This window comes from Pichia membranifaciens (assembly GCF_001661235.1).
Source record: "Pichia membranifaciens NRRL Y-2026 unplaced genomic scaffold PICMEscaffold_8, whole genome shotgun sequence".
Lineage (NCBI taxonomy): Eukaryota > Fungi > Ascomycota > Pichiomycetes > Pichiales > Pichiaceae > Pichia > Pichia membranifaciens.
Genome location: NW_017566989.1, coordinates 60,648 through 87,655, shown reverse-complemented (window position 1 = coordinate 87,655; position 27,008 = coordinate 60,648). Strand labels below are relative to the sequence as shown.

The window sequence follows — 27,008 nt, the reverse complement described above, 5'->3', positions numbered from 1 at the left end:
ATTTCTATAACTAACATGATGTTACAACAAAGTATACAAGTCCATGCAGGGCTACTCCCCGTCGCTGGTGAAGTAGCTATCGCTGGAGTAGAGGGAGGAATCGTCTGCAAAGGACGACGGCCGGAGTCCTCCCTCGGTGCTTGTGCTGCGCAGACTTCGGAGGCTTCGTAATCCTTGTTTGTCTTCTGGAAGGTTGAGTCTATTGGCGCCAGCAACAGGTCTCCCGGCTTTGCCGTGTACGCTTGCAGTTCTATGGACATTGTCATCAATAGCCTCTTCCCGGTAATAGTCATCGGCCGGTCCCAAGTTGACAGCTGCGCCGGCGTCTTCTTCGTCACTGTTCTCTGTCTCCTCGTCGCTTTCGGAGACGCTCTCGTTAAAGTCTAACTCGATCCAACTGGGCCACGCAAGCTCGTCAATGATCAGACCCCGAAAGGCGGTGATCAAAAACTTTTCGATCTTGCCAATGTTCCTCAACACCAAGCCGTTCCCGTCACCGGAGTCGTCGTTGTTGACAAGCCCGGAGAGAAAGTTCGTGCCAGCGGTCAGATCCACACTCTGGTTGCTGAGTTCCCGCAGGTCATGGAAGTGCTGCTGGTGCAGTGGCTTCAGAAGATTTTCTCTCCACAATTCGGCGCCTTCGGAAACGTTTCCGATCTCTCCCTCAATCTTCATATCCTGGAGAATGTCTATTCTCTCTTTGCCTTTGGAGCGTCTGCTGAATGTCGTATTGGTGGTGGTGGATTTTCTTGAGTCTTGGCGGGACTCGTTATTGTTGCTGTTACTGTAGCTCCCGTCATCAAGACCAGCTCCATCATCGGAATCAATGTCACAAAGAAATGATATAAAGACCTTTTTTGATATGCATGCGGCAACCATTAGGGAGTGGATTCTCAAGTCTGTGATTTTCAGCCTCACAGGCAGTCGAATGAACTCCGGAGCAGGATAGTTCACCAAGAGATCGCATATTATCTCAATGTATAACTCCGAATCCCAGTTGACGTCCACAGAAAGCTGTATGTCTAAACTCGTATCCAGGCTTTTGTAGTCTTCCCCCGAGAAAAACGAGCTGTTGTTGGTGTTGCCTTTGTTGTTTGAATCCCTATTTGGGTTTCCCTGTCGGTTAGTGTCGTTACTTAAATCGCCATCAGAATATACGTCCCCTCCATTGAGATGAACTCCAGAAACACCGTTTATAAGACCGGAAAATATTTTCCCATCGTCGACAGTGCTCTCGTGCTCATTGTACTCGGGCTGGAAATAATCACTCTCAGATTCCATGCTTCCACTGCCGTTACTTGCATTGTTTAGCTGCACATTACCGCCTGCCATCCGAAAGCCGCCCAGACCAACTCCCATATGACCTAGCGTTGGCGTGAACCCAGAGCTCGCTCTAGGCATTAAGATTGAGTTCGGATTGTTGATGAACGGATGAGGAGATGGTGACCTTGACGGCGGCAGTATCTGATTTTTCAGCAGTGACACCCGGTTTTTACTTCGGCTATCACTTACATCTTCGCCGTCTATTCCTTTGGTGCCGTGATCTCGTCTGTCAACGTGGGGCGTCTGTTTGCTACCATCTTCCTCCTTTTGATCAGGATCTGTTTCATCTGCCTCCCCTTCATTTTCCCCCTCTTCGACTCCTTCTTCCTCTCTCTCATCATTTACTTCATTCGCCGAAGTATAAAATTCATTGAATGGGACGTCAATGTCCCTGATTGTGATCTCCGGCGCCGTCTTACCAAACTTAAAGTCGATTACCTGCAAGTTGGCTAGATAGTGCGGTAGCTCCACAGTCGACAGCTTCGAGTTCAAGAACTCTCGCAATGACAGCGCCAGCTGTTCATCGTTGCATATAGTGTCCCATTGAATGTCAAAAGACATCGCTTGTCCTTCGAAAATTCCTCTCTGGTGTAGTGACCGGGGTCAAGACGGATTTGCTGCCGTTCAAGAAATAGTTGTGTTTAGCGTTGGAGACATTTTTTTGTCTCGGCCTTTTTGCAACCTGATGATATATACTTGCCACGGCGCCTCTGACACTTCTTATTGTACTTGCGACCTACTACAAACATTGAGTTCAGTCAGGGTATCATTCAACCACTCAAAATGCTCAAGAACTTTATTCGTCGTGTTTCGACATCGGCAACGCCAAAGTCCCAGGGGACTGCTGTGGTTTTCATGAACATGGGAGGTCCTTCGACCGTTCCCGAAACTAGAGACTTTTTGTTCCGTTTATTTTCAGACGGAGACTTGATCCCGTTGGGACCATTCCAGAATTCTATTGCTAAGTTCATCACTTGGAGGAGAACACCTATGATTGAGAAATACTACAAAACCATCGGTGGCGGATCCCCGATTCGGAAGTGGTCCGAGTTTCAAGCGGCCAAAGCCTGTGAACGTTTGGATAAAATATCACCAGAAACTGCGCCCCATCATCCTTATGTTGCGTTCCGTTATGCAAATCCTTTGACGAAAGAAACTCTTCAAAAGATGTTGGCTGATGGTATTACTAGAGCCGTTGCATTCAGTCAGTATCCTCAATTCAGTTACTCGACTACTGCTTCTTCTATCAACGATCTATACAGATTGTCCAAGATACATGATCCAGAAGGTCAAATAAACTGGTCTATTATTGATAGATGGCCTCAGCACCCTTGTTTGGTGAAAACCTTTGCCAACCATATAACAGATGCACTCCAAAAGTTTCCTGAAAATGTTAGAGATGAAGTCGTCATTCAGTTTTCTGCACATTCTTTGCCAATGGATATCATCAATAGAGGTGATTCGTATCCTGCCGAAGTTGCTGCTACAGTTTATGCCGTCATGCAGAAACTGAACTTTTCAAACCCATACAGACTTACTTGGCAATCCCAAGTCGGTCCAAAACCTTGGTTAGGAGCGCAGACTGAAAAAACGTGTGAACGGATCACCAATAACGAATCGGTCCCAGGTGTTGTTATCGTTCCAATCGCTTTCACTTCGGATCATATTGAGACTTTACATGAGTTAGACATCGAGCTTAAGGAAGCTATCGATCATCCAGATAAAGTTGTCAGATGCGAATCATTGAATGGAGATCCTATTTTCCTCGAAGGATTGGCTGATTTAGTGAAAGATCACTTGGAATCTGGTAAACTGTACTCTAAGCAACTCCCCTTGGACTACAAGTTAGGTAGTGTTTCCGCAAAAAATGTTTTCAAACACCCAGATGAATTCTTTGGTGATAGGAGCCACAAGAAAGCATAAGCTACTTTTAAGCTGTATATACTTTGTCACAAATATTTATTTTTCGAAAAGTTACTACTATGTCTCAAACATCCTTTCTATTTTTGAAATTTTTTGTCATACTTTTTCTTGTTCTCCTTTACATTGACCCTTTCAAAAATTTAGATTAAGCATTAGAGGCGAAACTGTTTTGTCGCATGTGAAGAACTTCCAGTATAACCTTTTTTTAAACTGCACCATCATCTTTTTTTGGAAAAATCTATACCCTTATAAACAATTCTTTGTGCTTTGTTCGAAAGAAGAAAAAATGAAAATGCAATTTTGAAATTTAGACACAAAATTTCTAGTATACATCACAATAGGTTTTTGTCATTTTCCTCTACCTTGGAGATTGTGTCAAGAACTTCTTTGTAGAATTTGGATTTCTCACTATCGGAATCCTTTTTGCTTCCAGTGTCATCTCTTCTAATCAATTCCTTTATACAAAAGGCGTATCTCATCCACTCCTCTTTGGAACAAAGTTTCAGCCTGTCGTTCAACTTTTTGATCAACTGACTACGTTGTTTATCTTTGTTAATGAAAGGCAACACGAACTTGATGACTTCTTTGAACTTTTCTATCGAAAAAGGTTTTTCGGACGGGGTTGCTTCATTCAAATGCTGATTTAATCCACTTAACATCTCAATAAACCCATTATAAATTGCATTGTCCTTTGTGGCAAGTTCCTGGAAGAACAATTTAGACATTTCTCTCAAGCTTTTGTCTTCATGGACTAATAACTTTGCTAATTGAGACAACTGCCCTTTCACTTTGATTTGACCAGCTAGAATCAAGAAAGTAACCGTCATCAAGCAAGTTCTTTGAACTGTTAAGTCCCTATCTTGTAGCAAACTGTATAAGGCGCTCCGATTTTCATCAATAATATTGGTGAAGCATACAGCAATATCTCCCAATCCCAAAACTAGATTGCTTCTGACGATAGAATCACGAGATTTTTCCATCAAAGAAAGATATAATCCAAGGTGACTTTCGCAGAACCGTGGAGAGATACACATAAATTTGGCAAAACATAGCGTAGCTTGTCTTTGTAAGAGTTCACTTTTATACTTTTTCGGTTTCGTGATAGTTTCCGTCAAAATTGGAATAAATTTAGCCAGTATTGAATTAGGACCATATAACAACTCTTTTTCTTTGATATTTTGAACGGCATCTGTAAACTCATCTTCATTTGTTCCTCCTATCATATCGAGTTCCATTTCTTGCTCGTTCTTTTTGTTTTCGTTGTCTTGCTTTTTACGCTTGAAGTCGGCTTCACATTTTTCCAAATATATAATAGTCTTCAAGCCCACATGTCCCAAGAGAAAGAATAGCTGGCTCAAGGAAACAGTTTTACTCTTGGATGAGTTTTCAATCTGTTCGTTATCACTAAAAATTTCCAGAGCTTTCAGTTTCAAAACTTCAGTTGCCGATTCGTCCGCGTTAGGATCAATCTCATATAAAGTATTCAAAGCTTCCTCAGCCAAGTTAAACCAATCGCCGTCTTTGGTGTTGAGTAAAAGGATTTTTTTCAATTGCTCGATTACAGCTTTGAAATCTGGATATGCATAATCTGCTGGTATCTTTTTTGGAATGGTTCTTCGTAATGCAATACACGTAAAGCTAGTCACTTGATAATTGATGTTATCTGTTTGTAATCCATAATTCAATAACCATTCGATTTTCCTTTGCATAACTCTGTAATCAGCGAGAGTGATCATACTCAAAACAATTATTGCACCCCTTTTCTCTTTAACGTATTTTGAGTTTACAAAACTGTTCCACAAGGCATCAACAACCTGGGGAGTAATCCAATAAGTGTAACGAGGGACATAATGATCATCCTCTTTCTCCTTTTTGGTAACTTCAACTAGTTTTCCTTTGTAGATTTCAACAATCAGTTTCTCAAGCGATATTAAGTCAGCCATGCTGCAGTTATATGTGAGCTTGATCAAAGATGTTGCTACATAAATGATCTTGTTTGTCTGAGATTCCTGTTCATATGGAGTCAAAAACATGGTAATGTATGCATCCGTCAATTTCTCAACTATTTTGTTACCATCCTCATTTGAACCATTTTTCCATATTAAGTGCAACATTTGTTTGATGCCATCCTTCGCAGATGCAATGTCATATGCGTCACCAACTACAAAGTACTCTATAGCAGACACCGCATCACTTTTGATTTTAGAGTTGAGTAACGTACTGGCAATCTCAAATGATTTGTCCAATAATTTGATGAATATGCATGCATCACGACAAAATGATCTTTTCAAAACTATTTCAACTACTTCTCGAGGTAAGTTCTCAACTGAAATGTCACTGTCTGGCTCTGGTATAGCCCCAACGACGAACTCAAAAATGTGCTTCACTTCGTGTTGGTTTTCGGAATCTTCAATAACTGCACTTAGTTCTTGGTCATCTAACTCTTCTTTGCGGATAACATTGTAAGTCACTCCATTGTCAAACTGTTTTATCATTTTGGTACAGTCTAGATAACTATTCCAGTAAAAAGTCCATGAAAGTTTCCCATCATCAACCGTGTAAGGATGATTTCGGATGATACATTTCAATAGGCTGACTGCTGCTTTCCGCACAAAACTTGATTTTTCTTCCAAATGTCGAATAGAAAAGATTGTCCAACGATACCTGTATTCTTTAAAATTTATCAGCGATTTATCGTTTGAATGGATTAATTCTAGAGCTTGAAAGCATCGCTGACGAACTATTTGGTATGTATCTAATAAGTAAGTTTCAAGAGTTTCAATCAGGGAAGAAATTGCTTCACTGTGTTCTTCCATGAGCTCCTGTGACGTTGAAAGAGAATTAACGCAATTTCCATAGCAAATCATTGTTGAAGCACGAATCGTCTGTGTGGAATCCTGAAAAGGCTTGAATAATTCTATGAATGGAATAATTTCGGAGCCTAAAAGCTCGGACAACTTTATAAGGAAAGTGCTGATATTTTTTGCCAAATTTGGTCCTACGTCCTCTATGGAGGATAAAGAGACTAAAACGTCCTGCAATAAATTCCTATTATCGTAGGTTTCTACCGAAGTGGAAACAATTTCTGCAATGGGTTCTGCTAAGTGTTCCGAGAACGGTAGAGCCATTGTCAAACGGTGTGAGACTTGATTATTTTGTTGGTGACTTTTGGCAACTATACATAGAAGTTTGACTAGCAGGGATTTATTGGTCTTCTCTTTAATCGTCTCTTTGGACATCATTATCGAGTATGCCGACTTCAAAACAACATCACAAAATTCCACTAACTCCTGTTCACCTTGTAGTATTGTTGAGAGTTGTCGATCCAGTAAGTCACACAAAGTACTCAACGTTGAAGCCAATATGGTATTCAAGGCACTTAACCTTCTTTTCTCTGCTTCGTGTTCGGAATTGGAAGTTTTTCCCTTCCGCTTTTCCTCTGATTCAAATAGTATGATTAGATGTTGGACCGATATGAATATTAAATATATGTAGCAGTAAAGGACTTGCTTATGTTCTGACGCGTCAATGTTGAATCCTTCAGCATCTATGATTTCAGTCTCAGCTTGTATTGATTTGGTGAGAGTGAAATAAATTGCTGTTAACTTTCTCATGTCTTTGGTTTCTGGTATGTAATAAATTAGTTGCCTGGTACTTTCAAGTATGTCTTCATTGAGGATATTCAGAGGTGACGCCGCCAAAGTGTCCGAAACCGTGTTGAAACAAGATGTGTAAGAAAAGTCGTCATCGGGACGTGTGTCCGTAGAAAACTCACTCACCTCTGTATCTAAGAGAAACTGCATTGAATGTAGAGTTGTGGCGGGGTCTCTGATGGGTTGGTGGAGCAAGAGATCAGTGGTAGATCGAAACAACAACATTGCTGAAATCATGAAAACATGAAACTGATTAGTATTTTTTAAGGCGCTGCATCATTTTCTTCGGTTTATTTTCTTTCTCCTCATCTTGGATTCCTCTCTCGGGTCTTATCTAGATTATACTTGGAGCATATGCAAAGACAGACGAGATGAGTGAACGTAAGAGCATAAACAGATACTATCCGCCGAATGTGGATCCAACAAAGGTGAAGTTCTCTAGCAAAACCAGCAACAAAACCAAAAATGCGAAACCTAGTGTGAGGTTGATGGCCCCATTTTCAATGAAATGTTTAAATTGTAAAGAGTATATTGCAGCATCCAGGAAGTTTAACACACGAAAAGAGACTACTGATCGAGATTATTTGGGTGTCAAAATTATTCGGTTTAGTTTACGTTGTCCAAGGTGTTACGCAGAAATGATATTTGAAACAGATCCTAAAAATGGAGATTATCAGTGCGTCAGTGGATGTAAAAAAAATTACGAACGCTCAGCACCAATCAAAGAGAAAGAAAGCATAGATGAGATGATTGTGAGACTAGAGAAGGAAGTGAAGGAAGATGAGCGGATGAAAGAGTTGGAACGAAAAGGTGGTAAGAAAAACGGTCTCACAAGTGAGGAAACCGGTATGGAACAGTTGGAAAAAAGGCTCATTGAGCAACAGAAAGAGAAAGAGAGGGTGGAAGAGTTGGAGGAGCTACATGAACAAATGCAGAGCCTTGAACAACGTCGGAAAGAAATGGAAAAAGCGACCAGAATAGGAGTCTCGGATGAAGCAGACCATGATTCTCCTACAGAGGAACTGGATTTGGAGGCGAAAAGAGCATTCGATGAGTTCAAAAAGGCGAAGGAAAAGCCACAAAACGTTGGAGTCTTGGCTGCATATTCTTCTTCCTCGGATGAAGAAGATGAGGAGGAAGAGGACCAAAGGGAGGGCAAGGGCGGTCTGTCTCACAGCGTGGTAGGACAGAAACGTTCATTGGTGGAACCAATCAAAGGGATCGTGAAGCGGAAGAAAGCAAAGATCATTTTGTGAAACCGAAAGGTAAATTGTTTCAAATTGTTACAAAAAATATATAGGATATATTTATAGACTAATGTACAAAGGTAAGAAGGGTGGCGGCGGTTATTCTTTCAATCCCTCAAGCGGGCGTAACCTTTGAGCAGCGCGTTGGACACACCAATTCTCCTGTTCTCTAAAGCAGCAATCAAATCTCTGAGAACAATTGCTTGCTCTTCTCGAGCTTCTCGATATCTGATACCATTATCACCACGAAAATTGATAGCACCAGGGGATGCCGACGAGGATTGCATCCAAGAATACTTCTTTTTCTTGGAACCACTCATCATCAGAGATGCAGTCAGATTGGTCTGCTTGTGATCTTGGATTAAATCTTCCTCCAGCTTTTCCTCTTCCAAACCTAGGAAGATTCTTCTCCTTATTCTCTTCTCTTCTCGGTCCTTATGTTTCGAAGCAATGTCTCTCAGTGCTTTCGAGAGTTCCGACTTGCTGCTCAAACCCGAATGCGAGTTCATCGAGCTCTTGGACTTCGACTTCTTGCTGCCGCTCTTGCCGGTACTCTTGGGAACATTGGACGAGTGTCTTCGATGTCTCATCATGACAATGGTGTCAGTCAATATTTGTGTCATGTAGTGCTCGCAAGAAGCGGATATTAGATTTGACACCTCCTGGTCCGTCACAACAGGTTTGATCCCTTGCTCTTCGAGAGTTTTGTTCATGAACCAATGCAGTTGGTTTGGTTTCAAAAATGTGTTCTGCTCTATTTGCCTCTTCGATATTGACAATCCGGTAACCATTGCTTCCTCTTCGGCACGAATGTTGACACCGGACGCAGCCACAGCATCAGACAGCACTTCATGGTTGTCTGATTGCAATGCCTTATTCGATTGTTTCTTCTTTTGCGGGGTCTGCGTGACGTGTGTAACCTGGGGAGACTGCACGCTTGAACTTGGAGCCTCCTGTCCCCCATCCGTAGACGGCTTAGCGGTAGACATACTTGGCCGTTCTTTCTTTCCAAACCTATGAACTCTTGTTTTGCCTCAATCCAACACATTTCAAAAGACGTGTTTGATTTCTTTCTTTCGAACCCATGAACCACCCCAGAGAGGGCAAAATAGATTGAATTTGGCGAAAAAGAGAAAATCAAAAAATCCAGAAATTAAGCCGATCGACCCAAATTAGCAAAATTATCTTACACATCAGTGCACCACAGAGTTTGGGGCTTCTTTCCCGATTGGGAAAACATGTATCTGAAACTTTTTTTTTCATTTTCTTCACCTCTGTGACAAGAATTTCATCACCTCTGCCAGACCGAACGGTTTCTCTCAGCACATGTCAGCACAGTCAAGACCAAAGGAAGAGCCAAATAGCAGTTAGAAGTAGTATGTCAACGACAACGCCATTGATTCATTTCTCTACACATGAGAAATTCACCACAAGGCTCGTGTTAGCCACGCTTTCTGGAAAGTCTATAAAAATATCAAACATTCGTTCAGATGCTCTCAACCCTGGTTTGGAAGACTACGAAATATCATTTTTGCGACTCTTGGAGTCGGTAACCAATGGCTCCATAATAGAAATATCGTATACGGGTACGTCATTGATCTACCGCCCAGGTCTGATCACAGGAGGCTCCTTCAGCCACAACTGTCCGTCTTCTAGATCTGTATCGTACTTCATCATTCCAATGTTGATGTTGGCGCCATTTTCCAAAAAAAAGTTCTCGATAGTTTTCAGAGGATTGACTTCAAACAAAAATGAAGTTGGCCTTGATTTTATCAAATGGGGGTTTATCCCATTAATGGACAAGTTTGGTATTCGGGACGTCGAGCTCCACACTTTGAAAAGAGGCTCCTACCCCAATGCAGGTGGTGAAGTTCATTTGATTGTCAACTCACTAATTCCCCAGCCGATTACCGTGCATATGTTGGAGATACCAAATATTTCGTCCGTTAGAGGTATTGCATGGTGCACAAGAGTCTCGCCATCGGTAGTCAATCGTTTAGTGGACTCAGCAAGAAGCGTTTTGAGAGTAACCGGATGCGAAGTCAATATAACAACAGATGTATGGAGGGGTGAAAACTCGGGTAAGTCACCTGGCTTTGGATTGACATTATTCACAGAATCAAAAAAGTCACCTCTGCGATATATCCTCGACGATGTTGCCGAGAACGGTGAGACTCCGGAGGATTTGGCAGAGGCGTTATCTTACAGCTTCTTGGAACTCATAGAAAACAGCGGATGTGTGCCAAGATCACAGCTCGAAATGGCCTTTATCTTCATGGTTATAGGTAAAGAAGATATCGGCAGACTCATAGTGAACAGAGATCAAATAGATTCGGGCTTGGTGAAGTTGATGAGAGACATTAAGTCGTTGTTCAATACCGAGTTCTATTTCCAGGAAGATGATGAGTACGATAACGCCCTGATTGCAACATGCAAAGGAATTGGTTTTACTAATGCCTCCAAAAAGATCGCTTGATTTTTGATAACTATGTAAATTACTTGTATGTACATAAATTTGAACGTCAGTTTCCTAGAGGCAAATCCTTCAAATCATTCAACAACCTTTGGATGTTGTCATTTTTCGTTTCCTGGAACTTGCTCCTTTCGTCGAACCAGTTCTGGAAAACCTCACTTATCAGATACTTCACTTTCTGGAACAATTTAAATTCATTAACAAAAGTGGTTTTAACCAAGATTATTCGTGATATCAACATACTCAATTGGTCCATGGACGTGATCAATACATTGATATGCTTGTCGATTTCAGAGCCTCTTATATCTGACTTCATCTTCAGCTGTTTAATCTTCTCGTTGGTTTTTATTATCCTTTGCAGCAAGTTCTGAATCTCTTTCTCGCTATCAGTTTTGTAGTTGAAAAATCTTTCAATCAAGAAATGTAAGCCAATCAAGTAATCCTGAAAACTCTTCCAAGATTCTAAGATTTCGTTGTTAATAACTAACATCTCTTCCTCTTTGAGCTTTCTCGAGCCTACAAAATATTTGCACACTTGAGAAAGTATAGAGTTGATAATTGTCATATTTTGAGTTTCATCGTCAATCCTTTTTGACTTATTTTCAATCAAGTTGTCCATGCTAAAGACGTCAGCATCTGTTTTAATCATGTTCTCCAAAAATATGGCAAACCTCTGGTGATCTGCAGATAGGGCTAACTCACGCTTTTCTATCCTTTCAACCAATAAATATAATTTGGACCAGAATTCTGCTAGTCGTGATAAGCTTTCATACAACGAGTTCAGATTGGTGATAAAATCTTTGTCTAAAAAGTTCACAGGACTCTCATTCCAGATTTGGTTGATATTATTGATAACAAACTCGTTTCTATTGGAGCTGGTGTGATTCTCCTCACTTTCATCTGTAATATCCTCGTTGTCTTCAAAATCGCTTTCGTTGTCTCTTAACCCTTTTAACACATCCGACAGATCAATTTTGAACCTCCTCGGAAGATTGATGCGTATGCCGTCAAACTCATCGTTCAACTCTATGTTTGCAAATTTTTTCCAGTTGGAAAAGTCGTTCGGCACAGTTAAGAACATTATGACTAGGTTTTCCTTCGAAAGTATAGGATGCTTGCAAAGTTGGTAAAGGAATCTCTGTAATCCACGTCTTCGCTTTTGTAAAAATAAAACATCGTTTGAAGAGGCTACTAGAAAAAAAAAGTTTCTTGTTAGTATCTTTAGGAGTTGAAAAGAAAAGGTCAAAAAGGATAATCGTTAATACGTACATGCAAATTTCTTGGGTGGTAATTCAGGTATTAGTCTGAAAGGGTACTTTTTCCACAGGACCTCGACTAGCCATGCGAAGTCCGAGTATCTTCTGATGACCTTAGTACCGTCTTCATTCTGGCCTTTTGCCCTGCTATCTCGAGAAGACTTTGTTTTATCACTGGAGACCAGGTACTCGCTGCTGAACTTCAACGTATGCGATATTAAGTAGTTTGTGTGTTTGAACACCAAGCCCTCCTTTTCGGGGATTTCCCGAACCCGGACTATCAACCCATCGGTAGCGTTCTTCAACGTGAGGGGATTGAACTTCTTGATCTCGTCGTCAGACCACACTTTCACGTCCACGGGCCACGCCAAGCTTTCCTCGTTCTCCTCTGGTTCATAGTCATCGATGACCTCGTTGGCAGCCCCGTTGACTCCACTATCACGGCCACTGAGCACTTCTGCCGCTTCAGCATGAATTACATCTGGCCTGCTGCTGTAATGACCAAACTTGCTGCTGCTTCCGGCACCGTTACTGTTCTTGCTGCTGTCGTCAATGCTGAGATTTGCCAGAGCGCCCAATGTCGAACTGGTGTTAGGCGTTTTGTGCACCGACTTGGAGTGATTGCTGCTGTGCGAGAGGATGTTGAACGAGTTGTAGTCACCCCAGTTGTTGTTGGTGCTGTATCCAAGCGGGTCGGGCTCTCCGATCATCGAGTCCATCATCGACGAGGCCGTTGAGTTGCCAAATATGTTCAACGTCGCAGACATGCTGGCGTCCAGTCCGGTGTTTCTGTTCTCGTTGTTCGCCACACCTGATTGCTTCGGGGTCTCGTCCGCCCACGGGTCGGCGGCATCATAGCTCATCGGATCGATTGTGTCTTGACTGGCAGCAGACACTTTCAATTGCCCTCCCAGAGAACCTGTGCCCGTTGGCATCCTCATGATTACTCGTGGCTTTCACCTTGTTGCCTTCTCCCAATGACACGCCTCTGGCCGCGTATGTGACTGGTGGCCTTCCCTTTCTGGGCATGTCTATCTAATTACCTGTTTATGTTTACCTGTTTATTCCATAATACTACTCTTTATACACAGCAAAGGGCTCCTGCTCAAGCTTTGGCGTCCACCGGTGGTACTCTGCTTCCGTTGCGACTGGTCTCTCGGCCTGCGTGGTGACCCGGAAAGCGTGCCGGATGTCGTTGGAGTCCCAGTCAAAGGTCGCCGTGTGCACAAGTCGGCGATTGTCCCAAATAACGACAGTTTCCTCGTCCCAGCGGACCCGGACGTGTGCGTCCAGGCAGCTTTCTATGCGATGCAGCAGAAACATTAGGAGGGAGTCGGATTCCTCCATCTTCAGCCCCACAATCTTCCTCGAAAAAGACTTGTTGATGAAAAGACATTTCCTGCGCAAGACAGGATGGTATCTCACGAGGGGGTGAACCGAGTCGACGGACTCCTTCCGAACAACGCCGCCTTTGCTTGCAGAAACAGAGGTGAGGTCTTTCGAGGTCGTAAAGACCCTCAGACGCTGGATGAGTTCTTGCATCAGGGGACTGAGACGCTCGTACGCCTCGATCGTATCAATAAACTGTGTATCTCCACCCACGCCGGTCTGTAGCATAGTGAAGATGGTGATTCCCGGCGGCTGCCGCTCGTACGACACGTCTGAGTGCCAGATCAACGCATTCAGCCGGTCAGACATCATGTTCTTCTGCTCGCTGGCGCCGCCTCTGCGAAACGTGGTGTGGAACACACTCTGGCCAAGCGGGGATCCCGAGGTCGGATGGACGTGCAGGGGCCCAAAGTGGGTAGCCCATTTCTTGATGAATTCAAAGCTCTGGCTCTTGAAGTCTTGGCCTCTAAAAGCCACAACACCTCGTTGTTCTACAAGCAACGCCAGGTCGTCCTTTTGGGTTGCAGTCAGCTCACTCAATTGAAGCCCCTTCACCACAGAGCCCAGCTTTGGACTGAGTCTCTCGTGCTCAACCCCAGTAACCGATAGCAAAGACTCGAATGTCGGATCCCCAAACAACGCTCTGTCCACGTGAATGAATGGCTTGGGATTCTCAAACTTCAGCTCCTGTCTCCGATCCCACACTGGCGCCCATTGGGGGTACTTCAACCTTGCCCTGTCATCGGCAGATATGGTTAGTACTGGGTCCTGTTGGCCTACTGGGTCGCCGTCAGTATCCTCCTTCCGGAACTGCGACGAATATGTGTTGTCTCTCCGGCCTAGAGCAGACATTTGCTTTCTCTTTCTTTCCACTCTCTCCCTCGTCACATCAAGCCTTTATTCACACGGTTATGCAAGCAGTAAATCAAGGTAGCATATCCCCGTGTCTGCTCTACCATCCTCTCATTATATAGATCTGGGCCCCTTATCAGAGCCACAAGCCTGCAGCTGTGGCGAGCGGAAAGAAAACGGTGCAATATCGTTCGATAAGGTTGGAGCGAGTGTCGGGATCTTCAACACGCCTGTTCCACCAGTTCACAAGCGGAATGTGGTGTGAGTGCATAACAACTACCAACACCATCCAACAGATCCCGTGGCTGTATCTTCTAAGCATAGCGTCACACTACCTTTTGGTTCAAAACGATTTTTTAGGTGCTGTATTAGAGCAGTTCAAAGCAGTTTACCACCACCATCTACATACAGATCAGTCAGTAGTATACAAAAAAATATATCCACCGGATCACACACGTTACTAGATAAGATCCAAGGATGACTGAAACTTTAGAAGTAAAAAAGGTTGCCATCATTGGTGGTGGTCCTGGCGGATTGACCGTGTTAAACGAGTTACTTCATACCGGCAAGGATGGAAAGAGCACTATCGTGAGTCCCACATCCAATTCCAGCTATCCGGCCGACCCAGCATTTGACGAGATTGTTGTGTTCGAACAGAACGATAGAATTGGTGGTGTTTGGTCTTATTCGAAGGAGGTCGACCCGCCTTTTCCTGCAGACGTGGAGAACTACTCCAAACCAGAGTCGTTAAGACCGCATTTGACAGATGCTGCACTGAAAGACTTGGAAGCAGCAAATGCGGATCATCCTATTGTTATTCCGGCGAGAGTTGATTTGGCCAAGAAGTACGAGAAGCGCTGGAATAAAAGTGCAGTGTACGATCATCTTTTCACAAATATTCCAAACTTTCTCATGAGGTTCTCGACTAGTTTTGGAAATGATATCCATTTAGACAAAAACTCGAAAGTCTACGAGCCTTTTGCCACTCATCAAAATGTTCTCAATTATTTGAACGATTATGTGCAAGAATACGACATGCTCAAGTATGTGCGTTTCAATACTTCAGTTGAAAAGGTCTACAAAAAGGGTAAAAAGTGGTATGTTTCGGTCTGCAAGTACTGCAAAACAACCAACACATTTGAGTATTACACAGAAACCTTTGACGCTGTTGTTGTTTCAATTGGTCGTTTCAACGTTCCTTTTTTTCCAAAAATAGAAGGCTTACACGACTTTGATCAAGCTCATCCAGGGGTTATTAGTCACTCCAAATCGTTTAGAAGTACAGAACATTTGAAAGGGAAAAAGGTCATGATTGTTGGTAGTAGTGTCAGCGCACTGGACATTGCCCAGTACTTGATTCCTATATGTGATTTTCATATTTCAAGCAACACTCATTCGGCGGCTGTCGATGGGAAATCGGATGAAATTGTGCGTCCAAAGAAAGACTGGGTTGAAAAAGTCTTTTCAGATGACAACGTGAAGTGGACCAAGCATGGAAGAATTTCCCGTTTTCATAGCAATACAGTGGAGTTCGAAGATGGTACTACGGAAACTGGATTTGATTCCATACTGTTTTGTACCGGGTATCACCTTTACTATCCCTTTTTGGATATAGCAGAAAACAAGGGTAAGGAATACATTTCCATCTCTTCCGGCTTTGACGGGAATCCCAATTACGCAATGAATAAGGTTGACAATCTTTACCTTTACACTTTTACTATTTCAGACCCAACGTTATGTCATACCGGTATTGCGCATAATCCGTTGTTCTTTTTGACCTCTGAGGCTAACGCTATTGCAATTGCAGGTGTTTGGTCAAATAGCAAAAAGTTACCTCCAGTGGAAGTACAAAGAGAATTTATCAATAATAGATTCAAGGGTAAAAAGTTTGGATTCCAAGTTTATGATGAAACCACAATTAGAGACTTGATTACAAGCTGTTATGCTTTAGGTCCTGAAAACCGGTTTGATTTCTTACCTTATATTCGTGATGGTGAGATTCGAAGTTCAAAAGAGGTTTTATGTGATTTGTTCTATAAATTCTCCAAGGGAGAATTGGATGAATTTGACAAATCCATACAATATAACGATCAATAGATCTCTCATTTGTATCTATATATAACTTATTAAAAAAAATGATTTACCTTCACTAATCAAAAAAGTCTACTTTATTAGCGGTTTCCAGAGGTAAAGGATTGAACAAAAAGATGTTACACACTGGCTATAACTGCAGAATTGGAGGTAATAACTTATTTTTTTCAACATCATCCCAAAAGCTAGCCAAGACTTCTCTGGTCTGGCTACCATAAGCAGTTCTACCGTGGTATGTTTGGTAATTATCCACAAAGACAATATCTCCTGGCTCAAATTTATACTCGAAGCACAACTCTATCGACTGGTCTAGCATATAGTCCAAATATTTCATTGGAATCTCTTCACCATCATCATAGGTGATCGGAGGATCAACAGAACTTGGATCAGAGGCGTGTTTCAATTCGTGTTTATATTTCTGGTGGTAGGTTGGCAAAGAACTGAACAAAACAGGCTTTTTTGTGTAAGGATGAATACGCATTGGCTGAGTATGTTCGTTTAACTTCAACCCATTGTCTGAGGTCCACTCAAAATCTTCCACAACTTTCTCTGTGCAGACTTTGGCAGCTTTTGCCTTTTGCGTCTCTAGGTCGTCCCCATCTTCAATGAGTTTACCGAAAGAATGTGTTGCCTTCCACGAGTATGTCAATCCGTCGCCTAGGTCTTTTTCGTAAGGCCAGGTCTGGGTTAAATATATGCCTTTTTCCAACGTTTTTCTGACAAACTCGGGATATTTTTCGTTTACCTTGTCAAACAGTTCCCCGCCATGGGTTAGGGTCTCATTTCCCCCATTTTCCGCAGGTACCTTAGCGAAAAAGGTTAGGATGGATGGGTACTGCTTGAATCTAGAAAACTCTTGGTGGGCGTACAACCTTTTGAAACCAGTCGATTTGTTAACAGTGGTGACGTTTTTCGCAATATTCTGTCTTGGATGAGCAACGCCGTTCTGCTCGTACTGAACCAATTCTGATCCTTTGGCCAATTGGTCCACAAACGTTGCAAAATTTTCAGGATTTGTTGAGCCTAGTCCCTTGATGGCTAAAGCACCGTGTTTCCGAACTAGCTTTTTGAAGTAGTCATGTTGAGAAGAAAGTTCGTACACAAACTTGCCAATGCTGCTGTAAAGGCTCTTATCGTCCTCCTTTACGCAGTTACCTTCCAAGTCCGTGAACGTTAGCTTCAAGGCCACAGGGAAGTCAACACCTCTAACTACCCTGCCACCGGGCAGCGCCACCTTGGAGAATTTGATTACTGTTCCGTTGTAGATACCAGTAACTTCTGGACTGCCCTCTTGGTAGGACTCAATCCCTTCAAAAACCGTCATTGTCTTTGTGTCTGCTAGTGTGAGCAGAATTTACCTTGTATTCTGCGACTCTTCAAATGCCACTCTTGAACAAGTGCAATGTCTGCTATTTCAATTTCTTATATAGAAAGGAGTCACTTCACGGAAATGTTTCCGCTGTGGATATGCCATTAATCACAGCCACCTCCACGTTAGTGTTTCGGAACACCCCTCTCTGTCTTCCACCGGGCCACACACGCTTGCATACACAATGGCCAAGACCCGTCAGTTGTCAGTGGATTGTCCAGCCGTCATCAGCCCGGCGTGGCTGTGGTACCTTATCGCACGCTTTTTTTCACGAGGTCTGCGGAATTCAGTACTCGAAATGCCGCTGTGGGACTTCTTGTTGCTCAAGATAAGGCTTGGGGAACGGAATACAGGACCTATACCGAGCTGTGGCCTTACCACCGACCAGTGTAGGACCCGTGAAAGTGGTGGCAGAGGAGCTGGAGGCGCTGATAGCTCTAGGTAGCGGACGTGACAGTAAATAGTTTGCCGACACTCGGAAAGTACATTCCGCAAAACCAGTCAGCGGGTTATCTCTTGGTTGCTCCGCCCGCCGCAAAAGATAACAAGTGACAGGGTAAGTCTGCGTTCTAGTTATAGAGTCAAAAATTCAAATCCCATAATTTCTGGAGATCTGCTACAGCCTCTCTTATCTACCCCTCTGTTGTTTACTTTCAAATCGATCTACACTCTTAGTCTTTCGCATTCGAATCTTCAAGGGAGTTCTGGCTGAAAATATATAAGGATCCACGTCTCTCTGTCAGACAGCACAAATACCCCGTACTCTAGTCTTCCATCAAAACCGTTTTTTTTCCGGGCAAGACCAGTTTTACATCCTACCACACCCCACCCGCTAGCCACAAAAGCCACAATTTGTGTCACATTGTTGAACTTTTTTTCACGGTGCACGGCTATAGTATTCAGCTTTATCTTATTGAGCTGGGATTCTATCTCCGGAGTATAAATATAAGCACAGGAACCTCTGATCTGGAGCTGTTGTGTCATTAAAGTAAAGAATCGAAGATGAGATCCGAGTCTACCACAAGCAGCGTAAACGCCATCGAGATCAACGTTGCCACTAAAGGACAGATGGATTCGAAGTCAGAAGAAATATCTACCCAGGAGAATGAAATATTGATCACATCAAAAAAGAAGCTGGATGTTGTTCTCCAATTTATGGAGGAGAATGAGCCTAATTGTCCAGAGTTCACTCCCGAACAGGACAAGAAGCTTTTTTGGAAACTATGCAGAAGAGTCATCGTCATGATGTGTGCCATCAACCTCTTACTTTTCATGGATAAGAACGCGATTGGTTATTCCAAGTTACTTGGTATGTGGCAAGACACTCATATTACCTCAGCGCAGTATAGTAACATCAACTCCATTTATTACGCCGGTTACTTGATAGGCCAGATTCCAGGCCATCTTCTTTTCCAGAGATTCGGTATCAAGTACTATATGACGGGTGCCGTTTTCCTCTGGACTGTTTTGATGTTTGTTCAGCTTGCTGCTAAGAGCTATGGCGATGTTGCTGCAATCAGGTTCTTTTTGGGTTTGACCGAAAGTTCTGTCACTCCTGCAATCGAACACACGATGTCTATGTTCTTTACTCCTGACGAACAAGCATACATCAATCCCATTTTTTGGATTAGTACCGTCGGTGTTGGTATTCCAACCGGTTTCCTATCCTATGGAGTTTTACACTACAAAGGCTCATTGCACCCTTGGAAGTTGTATTGGATCATCAACGGTGCCTTGACAGCAGTGTTAGTGGTATGGATCTTTTTGGATTATCCTTCTAACCCGATCAGCTACAAAGCGTTTACAATTGAGGAGAGAGTACAGATCATCCGGAGAATTAAGCAGAAGAGTAGATCGTCTGTTGAAGATCGGACTTTCAAAAAGTCTCAACTATTTGAAGCACTGAAGGACCCATTGAGCTACCTGTTTGCATTTTTTGCGTTCTTCTCTATGCTTGCCAACAACATGAACTTTCAACAACAAATCATCTATACCTCTCTCGGCGTCTCCAGGTTGAACACGAACTTGGTCACCGTGGCTCAGGCAGGCTACAGTACTGTTGTCTTCTGCATCGGTACTTTTTTTATGACAAAGTGGAAAGATTCATTGGCGTACCTCTCTGTGATATATAATATTCCAGCAATTGTGGGTGGAATATTGGCAGTTTCGCTACCATGGTCAAACAAGGTTGGCATTCTTGCCGGCTGCATCATCGTCCACTCTGACGGTTTTGGCTACATCTGTGGACTCTGCTGGTCGCAGAGTTCCGCCGCAGGCTATACCAAAAAATTGGTCAGAACCACCATGTTCATGATAGCCTACGGTGTTGCTAACATTGTTGCTCCTCAGCTATGGGTAACAGGTGGTAATAGATATTACCATGCTTGGATTGTTCAAATAGTTCTTGCTTGGGTTGGAAGCTCTGCCATTCTCTTGACTATACGTTACATCCTAGCGAAGCGGAACAAGGAAAGAAAGGAGCACTTAGTCTTCGATGAAAAAGGAAATGTTGTCTCTTCAGCTGTTGCCTACATTGATGGCGATGACGAAGAGGGCAAAAGGAAGGTTGACATCTCCATGTTGGATTTGACTGATCTACAGAACAAAGAATTTATTTATCCACTATAAATAGCAGGTTTAGTTAGCATCTTATTTTTTACTAGGCTTCCACATTATCTTCCTAGGTAGCTTTTCTCTCTATATACTTCAGCAACAATTATATTTAATACCTAACGTCAAACTCTTGTATTGGTCGCCTCTTTGCCGACCACCCATACCTTCCCACAGTTTAGCCACTTATCTGGGATTTCTTGCCCCCGTATTGAGTAATTCCAAAGATACCTCAACAAGGAAGCAAAAAAAAGCGTAGTGGGCCGATCGGCCCAAAAATGCCACAGTTTCTCCAGCGGAGAACAAGTTTCCAGATTCCGCCGTCGGTGTCCCGAGGAAATAACAGATAAGGAACTGTGTGGCTGGCACATGATAATCGGAATCTTTTCATATAGATCATAGTATCCGGAAGAGCTGATGTTAGATGAAGAGATTAGCGTGAGTGTATGCAAACGAGCAATAAAGTATTAGTCGCTAGCAGGAGAGCATGAAGAAGGCCGCAGATGATGCGTTGGTTGAGTCAACTGACAGCGAAACACCAGCTGTGAAACGAAGAAAAGCAGTGTTCAGTTGCGACCGATGTAAGACCCGAAAAAGAAAATGTGTCAGATTCATCAACAATGATGAAGGAGAAAAGACGTCAACTTTTGATATAGTATATCCGTGTGAAGAATGCATCCAATCGAAATCGATATGCCATACTTATCTAGGTCAGAGGAAGCAGACGACGCTGAAGAAGCTGTCTTTGACAGAAAGCGCTTTGACCAAAGACTGCGTGGGACAAGACTCGGAAGCAAAGATGAAGGAGCTGGAAATCAAGTGCCAGTACCTAGTAAGCTTGCTCAAGCAGGTCTCTCCAGATATCAAAACCGACCTTTTTCAGGATGATGATACGTCGCCCCTATCTGTTGCGTCGACGTCCTCGTCGGATCAGAGTTCTCTGGCTCTCGAACTGCATAGTAAGCCACACAAACTTCCTGGAGCTATGCAGATGGAAGAGATCAAAGAATTTTCTTCCCCGATTGATGAAAGGAAAAGTTTGAGCCATGATGACTATATAGGCCCCCTAGGATCGTCAACCTTGCATGAAACCGTCATCGGTTTGATAGGTAGTCCTGGCTCACTGAGATCCTCTTCTACAGACTTAACTCACTCCGTAACCGGAGAAAACCTGCTGCTTGGAAATGACATGCGCCTGAAGTTTTATGATAACAACCAGTTAGTCTATTCAATCCCAAGGCAGGAGGCCGACCTATATGTTTGCGAATTTTTCGATCGAATCCATTTAATCTGCAACTGCATAGATAAGGAGGAGTTTGTCCGAATATATGAGTTGTTCTGGCTACTTCTCAAGCATGAAGACTTGCGGTCAATAAATTCTACCTTGTTTTTGTCATCGACGCAGATTTGCACGATATATTTGATTTGGATCTTGGGAAAGAGGTTCAAACACCGTGATGATATGTCGTTGAGTGATACATACATGAGCATCATACAAACGACTCTATCTGAGATTATATTGCGACCATCAGAAGCTGGGATTCAGATGGCGATTTTATTTTCTCTATATTTAGAGTCTACACATTCTAGAGAGAGCGCTTGGATAGTAATCGAGACTGCAGTCACCCAGGCTATTTCTATAGGAATGAACAAAGTCAAAAGTAGTAGTGTGAGAGATATAGATGAGAAAAACAAGGGCTACTCGAAAATTTGGTGTACACTTTTTGCGCAAGAAGTCCGGTTGAGTAATGTGATGGGTAGGCAAAGTTCAATAGATTTTACCGAGGCTGACGTTAGACTCCCCAAGTTCCAGCAACTAAAGTATTCCAACTTACCCAAATACTGGGTTCAGCAGATCAACTCTGAAGAATATCAGCTCTACTTCAACAAGTACTATGAGCTAAATAAGATTTTTCACGAATTTTTGAGATACAGATCATCAGTGATGGAAGGTACTTCAATATATACTATATCAAGTATCAAGAAGGCATGGGAGCTGAGAAGCAAATTTCATGCATGGATAAATGGGCTTCCGCCGACTTTGAAGAATATATTCGATAAACCCCCAACAAGCATTTTCAACTACCAAGTTTATTTGCACTTGACGTACCACTACTACTTTATCAATTTGGGACTACCTTTTTTGATGTTGATTCTTAGAATTATGCAATCTGAAAGGCATATCAAGTTGAAGAAAACTGACCCAATATTTGTTTTAGCTATTTCTGCTATTAGCTGTTCAAAACAGTTGTTTACTATCATCAATTTTGAGTTTGAGAAAGACCTTTTCAATGGATCTGTCTACAATGATATTTATATATTATATCATAGCACCTTGATTTTCACTATTGCGATTGTTGTGGTGTCTAATAAAAACGCAGAATCAATTTTAGATCTCAAATATCTAGAGGCAAAGAAAAATGTTTCGAAGGAAAAGATCTGGCACATTATATCTAAGATTGGTGAATTAAACAAAAAGCTGCAGCCTCTTACATCTGGCTCCAACCGGGAGGTGTCTCAAAACATTGAAATGTTAGTTGAAAATGTCTCCCACTTTCTAGCCTATGATAGAGCTGATGGTAAGGGCGATATTCAGGCGCTCGATCAGTCGCCCGTGCATACTCCTAACTCCAAGCCCTTTAACAACAAGTTAGACAGTTTATTCCATACAATGAATATGAACACGGACGAGCTTTGGAAGATGATAAACTGGGACTGGAATTCATATGAAGGAGGCGACGTACTATTTAAAGAGTTCAACGAATTAGATAGCTATTTCAAGTGCTAGTCACAAATCTGTGAAGTTATCTTCTTTTTTACATTCTACAGTAATTTATATACCAGATTTTTAGACAATGGCAATAGCTTTTCTATTCTACTTCTTTTCCGAATATGGCGGAAGTGCAATTGCGCCTTTTTGCTCGGTGAGACGGATATAGCACTCTGGACGTCTGTGTCTTGCAAAATCAAACATTTTCTGCTTGCCGATAATGGTTTCATCGAGGTCAATTTCACGGACTAGAACGTCATCATCCTCAATTACCGACTGCACCACTGTTCTCCCTGTTGGATCAACAATTAGGGACCCTGCAAGAAGATTCTGACCCTCTTCATTTCCACACTTGCCCACACTCACGGCGTAGCATGAGTTGAAATATGCGTTGGATTGCACAGATAGATCACTGTGATATTGTCTCAGAGTTTTATCCTCCTTGTCGCCAAACAAACCCACTGCATTTGCAACAGAATTGTATCCAATCAGCATCAGATCCATCCCCTGCAACGCGTAAGATCTCCAGGCCTCTGGCCACCTTCTATCATTACAAATAAGCATCCCGACAGTTGCATCGATCCACTCTGGGTTTGTCCTGACCGCCTGGAATCCTAGATTTCCGTATTCAAAGTACCTTTTCTCCAGTTGTTGGAAGGGGATATCTGCAATTGGCTCGACGAACCCCGGTAAGTGGACTTTCCGGTATTTGTGAACTATCTCACCGCGGTTGTCAACAAGAATAGACGTATTGAAATGGTGACCATCTTCTGTCAGCTCTGCGTAACCCAAGTAAAAGCCGATTCCATTATGTTTTGCCAGATCAAACAAAGGCTTGCATGGTCCCTTGGTAATATCACCCTTTTCAAAATAGCTGTCGACCTCTTCCTGGCTGTCAATCAGCCACTTTGGGAAAAAAGTGGTCAATGTCAACTCAGGAAAAACAGCCAACGTAGCCTTCTTGTTTGCTGCCTCTTGAAGTAGCCCACACAGCCTCTCAACAACGTCTTCCCTCTTTGCAGTTCTTGCAATTGGTCCAACTTGAATTGCAGCGATCTTGAATTTCCGTACTCCTGCCATTGTCTTGCTGTTTGAGTTGCGTAGTTCTCTCACAGGAAAGTTGAGAAGACAGTCTACATTATTTCTGCAAAGTTACAGCAAAAACAAGAATGAAAGAAGATTAAATACATCGGAGACTGCACTCGATTTTGTACGAACGGCTGGTAGAAATGCCGACATTCCCTTATCAAAACCGAAACCGGTGAACTGGACCGACTTTTCCGAACATCCTTTTTGTCTGCGCTTGGGTTTCCCGTAAGTCTTTTCTTGGCAAGAGGGAGCCATTAGCACCATGGTCTCTGCACTTGCTGTGAGCACCAGCACGCTGCAGTCTGCGTCTTTGCATCTCTCTTTTCTCCATATGCAGTTTCGATAAGGGTATCCACTGGCACTTAGAAGTGGTCGGATAACGTAAGCTGGACGACCTCGGGTGAGTGCTGTAGCGACTCCGATTTTCTGGCCCGCTTTCCTGCCGTTGCAGATAGACGGTGGTCAAGGCCGTTAGTTTTCAGGCCGTTGTTTCTTCTTCGTGGTTGTAAGTGTTTCTCCTTTCGTTGAGAACAGCCAGGTCTTCTGAATCTTCCAGACATACAGCTAGCAAAAATGGTCACGCGTGTCACTTGGGAACAGTTAAACAAAGCCGGTAACAATTTATTGTCTCCGTCTTCGGTCAGTAACGGTCGTGTGTTCACCTCGGGGTGTTTGGGAACCGACGCTGAAGGAAAAATGCCTGAAAGCGTGGCAGAACAGACGAAGAACGCCATCGAAAGCTTAGGCGAGGTTTTGAAGGCCAGTGGCTCGTCCTTCGACGACGTGGTGAAGGTGTTACTTTTCGTGGGAGACGCTTCTTACGTCTCAGAGGTCAACCAAATCTACAGCAAATACTTCACCTTGAGACCAGCACGTTCCTGTGTTGTGGTTGGCTTCCCAAATCCCCATGTCAAGGTTGAGATTGAGTGTGTGGCAGAGGTTTCAAGTCTGGCTGCAAAACTCTAATCTCCGTCTCCTATAACCTTTAATCTGGATTTGATGCTGTATAGCTAGTATAGACCTGTATATTTCGAATACGAAAGTCTTTCCAGAAAATCCACCAAACAAACCACCTTCTACGAAGCTCGGAAAGTGGCAAGTATTCTCCAGAGAACCCGTGTGCGCCATCTGTGTATCTCGCGGCGACCGGAGATCTTGTAGACGTTTCCCGTCCTGCGATAAGGATGGTCTGCATATTCTCTCATGGACGTTTACGCATTCGTTTAAAACCTCCAGGCGTTCCCCAAACGTGGAATATGGCTTTGATTGTAACCATGTAAAACCTGGACTTCTTTTTTGCTATATTTATTGGCTCCTATTTTGACACAAGAAAGATGTCTTACGACCTAGTGATTTACAACGGAAGGATAGTCACAGCTTCGGACATTCTGCCCTCCTCGATATATATTGGTATAAACAATGGGATCATAGAGACATTAACCACTTCCAAACTTTCTGGTAAAAGGGAGATCGACGCAGAAGGTGGGTACATTATGCCTGGTGGTGTGGATTCTCACGTCCATATTGACCAGGATAATGCTCCGGCTGGCGATAACTTCGAGTCTGGTTCAAGGTCAGCTGTTGCCGGCGGCACTACAACTATTATTCCTTTTGCAATCCAGCCTAAAAAGGAATACGATTTGTTGAAGGTCGTCGAGGAATACCATCAGAGAGCAAACAAACATGGGGGATCGTACTGCGACTATGGTTTCCACTTAATCATATCGGAACCAACCCCAGAAATGTTGGAGAAAACTTTTCCTGCAGTTTGCAATAAGGAGGCAATCACCTCAGTCAAGGTCTACACGACATACCCAAGATACAAGCTCTCAGACGAGCAGTTGTTGCAGATTTTTCTGACCAACAGGAAAAATAATGTAACGACCATGGTGCACGCAGAGAATTCGGACATCATAGACTTCATAAACAACAAACTGATGTCCAAGAAGATGACCGACCCATTCTTCCACACTGTATCTCGACCACAGCTAGCCGAAGATGAGGCGTCATACCGTGCAATTTCCCTGGCCAAGGTCATTGACGTCCCCATGCTCATTGTTCACATGTCATGTGAGTCGGCGCTGGACCACGTCAAGAAAGCACAGACAGATCTATTGCCGATATTTGCGGAAACCTGTCCGCAGTACCTCTTTCTCACTGGTGACTACCTAAAGCACGACTGTTGCCATCATTCTAGTCAAGGTGACGAATTCCAGGGTGCTAAATACATTTGTTCTCCGCCATTACGTGCAACCCAGCAAGACTTAGAGGCAGTGTGGAAAAACCTCATCAACGGCACTGTCACTGTTTTCAGTAGTGATCACGCTCCCTCCAATTATGACCACCCTTTGGGCAAGAAAAAAGGCTTGGTCAACGGCATCCCACACTTCAAAGATGTCCCGAATGGCTTGCCTGGTATAGAAACAAGATTGCCATTGCTGTTCTGTTACGGAGTCGAAAAGGGCAGGATTACCCCGCAAAAGTTTGTCGAGTTGACCGCCACAAACCCAGCAAAACTCTACGGCCTCAGTGAAACGAAGGGCACAATTGGAGTTGGTCTAGACGCAGACTTCACCATTTGGTACCCGGAGGGGAAGATGGAAAGGTTCTCCCTCACAAATGACATGCTTCATCACAGCATTGATTACACCCCTTATGAGGGTATGGAATTCACCAACTGGCCAAGGTACACGATTTTGAGAGGCAACGTGTGTTTCGACAGAGACAACGGGGGTGTCGTTGGCGACAAGGTCGGCAACTATCTAAGAAGAAAAGGGAGTGTTTTGGCTGGGTCCAGAGCAAAACTGAATCCCATTTTTCAGTAGTTGCTGGCTGCTTTCTTTCCACACTTTATAGCATTAGAATAACAGTTTTCCCTTTATGGAGGTTGCCGACACCATACATGCGGCGCAAAGCCAACTCCGTGAGTAAAGCGCCCATCGGCTGTCAAGCTGCTTAGCGGC

The 27,008-nt window shown here is 43.2% G+C and overlaps 15 protein-coding genes across 15 annotated transcripts; 8 read left to right on the top strand and 7 right to left on the bottom strand.

Moving 5' to 3' along the window:
* Positions 1 to 372: 372 nt before the first annotated feature.
* PICMEDRAFT_19454 (hypothetical protein) lies at positions 373 to 1,884 on the bottom strand (the record flags this gene model as incomplete). The annotated part of the gene is made up of 3 exons (XM_019162120.1): positions 373 to 472; positions 629 to 1,116; positions 1,642 to 1,884. Coding segments are annotated over 3 exons (831 nt in total), but the record flags the coding sequence as incomplete, so codon positions are not given.
* A 222-nt stretch (positions 1,885 to 2,106) lies between these two features.
* Positions 2,107 to 3,246, top strand: PICMEDRAFT_74804 (hypothetical protein; the record flags this gene model as incomplete). The annotated part of the gene is made up of 1 exon (XM_019164875.1): positions 2,107 to 3,246. One exon carries the CDS (start codon positions 2,107 to 2,109, stop codon positions 3,244 to 3,246), a length of 1,140 nt encoding a protein of 379 aa, XP_019015308.1.
* A 401-nt stretch (positions 3,247 to 3,647) lies between these two features.
* PICMEDRAFT_25083 (hypothetical protein) lies at positions 3,648 to 6,614 on the bottom strand (the record flags this gene model as incomplete). The annotated part of the gene is made up of 2 exons (XM_019162380.1): positions 3,648 to 5,060; positions 5,127 to 6,614. Coding segments are annotated over 2 exons (2,901 nt in total), but the record flags the coding sequence as incomplete, so codon positions are not given.
* Positions 6,615 to 7,270: 656 nt separating this feature from the next.
* On the top strand, positions 7,271 to 7,708 carry PICMEDRAFT_18924 (hypothetical protein; the record flags this gene model as incomplete). Its single annotated transcript, XM_019162094.1, has 1 exon — positions 7,271 to 7,708. A coding segment is annotated over one exon (438 nt), but the record flags the coding sequence as incomplete, so codon positions are not given.
* A 545-nt stretch (positions 7,709 to 8,253) lies between these two features.
* Positions 8,254 to 9,135, bottom strand: PICMEDRAFT_60655 (hypothetical protein; the record flags this gene model as incomplete). The annotated part of the gene is made up of 1 exon (XM_019163452.1): positions 8,254 to 9,135. The coding sequence occupies one exon, from the start codon at positions 9,133 to 9,135 to the stop codon at positions 8,254 to 8,256; it is 882 nt and encodes a 293-aa protein (XP_019015305.1).
* Positions 9,136 to 9,458: 323 nt separating this feature from the next.
* Positions 9,459 to 10,998, top strand: PICMEDRAFT_18453 (hypothetical protein). Its single transcript, XM_019162007.1, has one exon. The coding sequence runs from the start codon at positions 9,525 to 9,527 to the stop codon at positions 10,620 to 10,622; it is 1,098 nt and encodes a 365-aa protein (XP_019015304.1). The 5' UTR covers positions 9,459 to 9,524; the 3' UTR covers positions 10,623 to 10,998.
* Positions 10,678 to 12,222, bottom strand: PICMEDRAFT_19393 (hypothetical protein; the record flags this gene model as incomplete). The annotated part of the gene is made up of 2 exons (XM_019162117.1): positions 10,678 to 11,810; positions 11,889 to 12,222. Coding segments are annotated over 2 exons (1,467 nt in total), but the record flags the coding sequence as incomplete, so codon positions are not given.
* A 688-nt stretch (positions 12,223 to 12,910) lies between these two features.
* On the bottom strand, positions 12,911 to 14,230 carry PICMEDRAFT_18451 (hypothetical protein). Its single transcript, XM_019162006.1, has one exon. It carries the CDS (start codon positions 14,114 to 14,116, stop codon positions 12,950 to 12,952), a length of 1,167 nt encoding a protein of 388 aa, XP_019015302.1. The 5' UTR covers positions 14,117 to 14,230; the 3' UTR covers positions 12,911 to 12,949.
* A 363-nt stretch (positions 14,231 to 14,593) lies between these two features.
* On the top strand, positions 14,594 to 16,213 carry PICMEDRAFT_74797 (hypothetical protein; the record flags this gene model as incomplete). The annotated part of the gene is made up of 1 exon (XM_019164874.1): positions 14,594 to 16,213. One exon carries the CDS (start codon positions 14,594 to 14,596, stop codon positions 16,211 to 16,213), a length of 1,620 nt encoding a protein of 539 aa, XP_019015301.1.
* PICMEDRAFT_18449 (hypothetical protein) lies at positions 16,213 to 17,872 on the bottom strand. The gene has a single exon (XM_019162005.1). The coding sequence runs from the start codon at positions 17,529 to 17,531 to the stop codon at positions 16,338 to 16,340; it is 1,194 nt and encodes a 397-aa protein (XP_019015300.1). The 5' UTR covers positions 17,532 to 17,872; the 3' UTR covers positions 16,213 to 16,337.
* Positions 17,873 to 18,644: 772 nt separating this feature from the next.
* On the top strand, positions 18,645 to 20,204 carry PICMEDRAFT_37527 (hypothetical protein; the record flags this gene model as incomplete). The annotated part of the gene is made up of 1 exon (XM_019163087.1): positions 18,645 to 20,204. The coding sequence occupies one exon, from the start codon at positions 18,645 to 18,647 to the stop codon at positions 20,202 to 20,204; it is 1,560 nt and encodes a 519-aa protein (XP_019015299.1).
* Positions 20,205 to 20,673: 469 nt separating this feature from the next.
* On the top strand, positions 20,674 to 22,974 carry PICMEDRAFT_13738 (hypothetical protein; the record flags this gene model as incomplete). The annotated part of the gene is made up of 1 exon (XM_019160103.1): positions 20,674 to 22,974. The coding sequence occupies one exon, from the start codon at positions 20,674 to 20,676 to the stop codon at positions 22,972 to 22,974; it is 2,301 nt and encodes a 766-aa protein (XP_019015298.1).
* Positions 22,975 to 23,061: 87 nt separating this feature from the next.
* On the bottom strand, positions 23,062 to 24,036 carry PICMEDRAFT_74793 (hypothetical protein; the record flags this gene model as incomplete). The annotated part of the gene is made up of 1 exon (XM_019164873.1): positions 23,062 to 24,036. The coding sequence occupies one exon, from the start codon at positions 24,034 to 24,036 to the stop codon at positions 23,062 to 23,064; it is 975 nt and encodes a 324-aa protein (XP_019015297.1).
* Positions 24,037 to 24,618: 582 nt separating this feature from the next.
* PICMEDRAFT_13736 (hypothetical protein) lies at positions 24,619 to 25,011 on the top strand (the record flags this gene model as incomplete). Its single annotated transcript, XM_019160102.1, has 1 exon — positions 24,619 to 25,011. One exon carries the CDS (start codon positions 24,619 to 24,621, stop codon positions 25,009 to 25,011), a length of 393 nt encoding a protein of 130 aa, XP_019015296.1.
* A 277-nt stretch (positions 25,012 to 25,288) lies between these two features.
* PICMEDRAFT_18444 (hypothetical protein) lies at positions 25,289 to 26,968 on the top strand. Its single transcript, XM_019162004.1, has one exon. It carries the CDS (start codon positions 25,380 to 25,382, stop codon positions 26,868 to 26,870), a length of 1,491 nt encoding a protein of 496 aa, XP_019015295.1. The 5' UTR covers positions 25,289 to 25,379; the 3' UTR covers positions 26,871 to 26,968.
* The last annotated feature ends 40 nt before the right edge of the window (positions 26,969 to 27,008 follow it).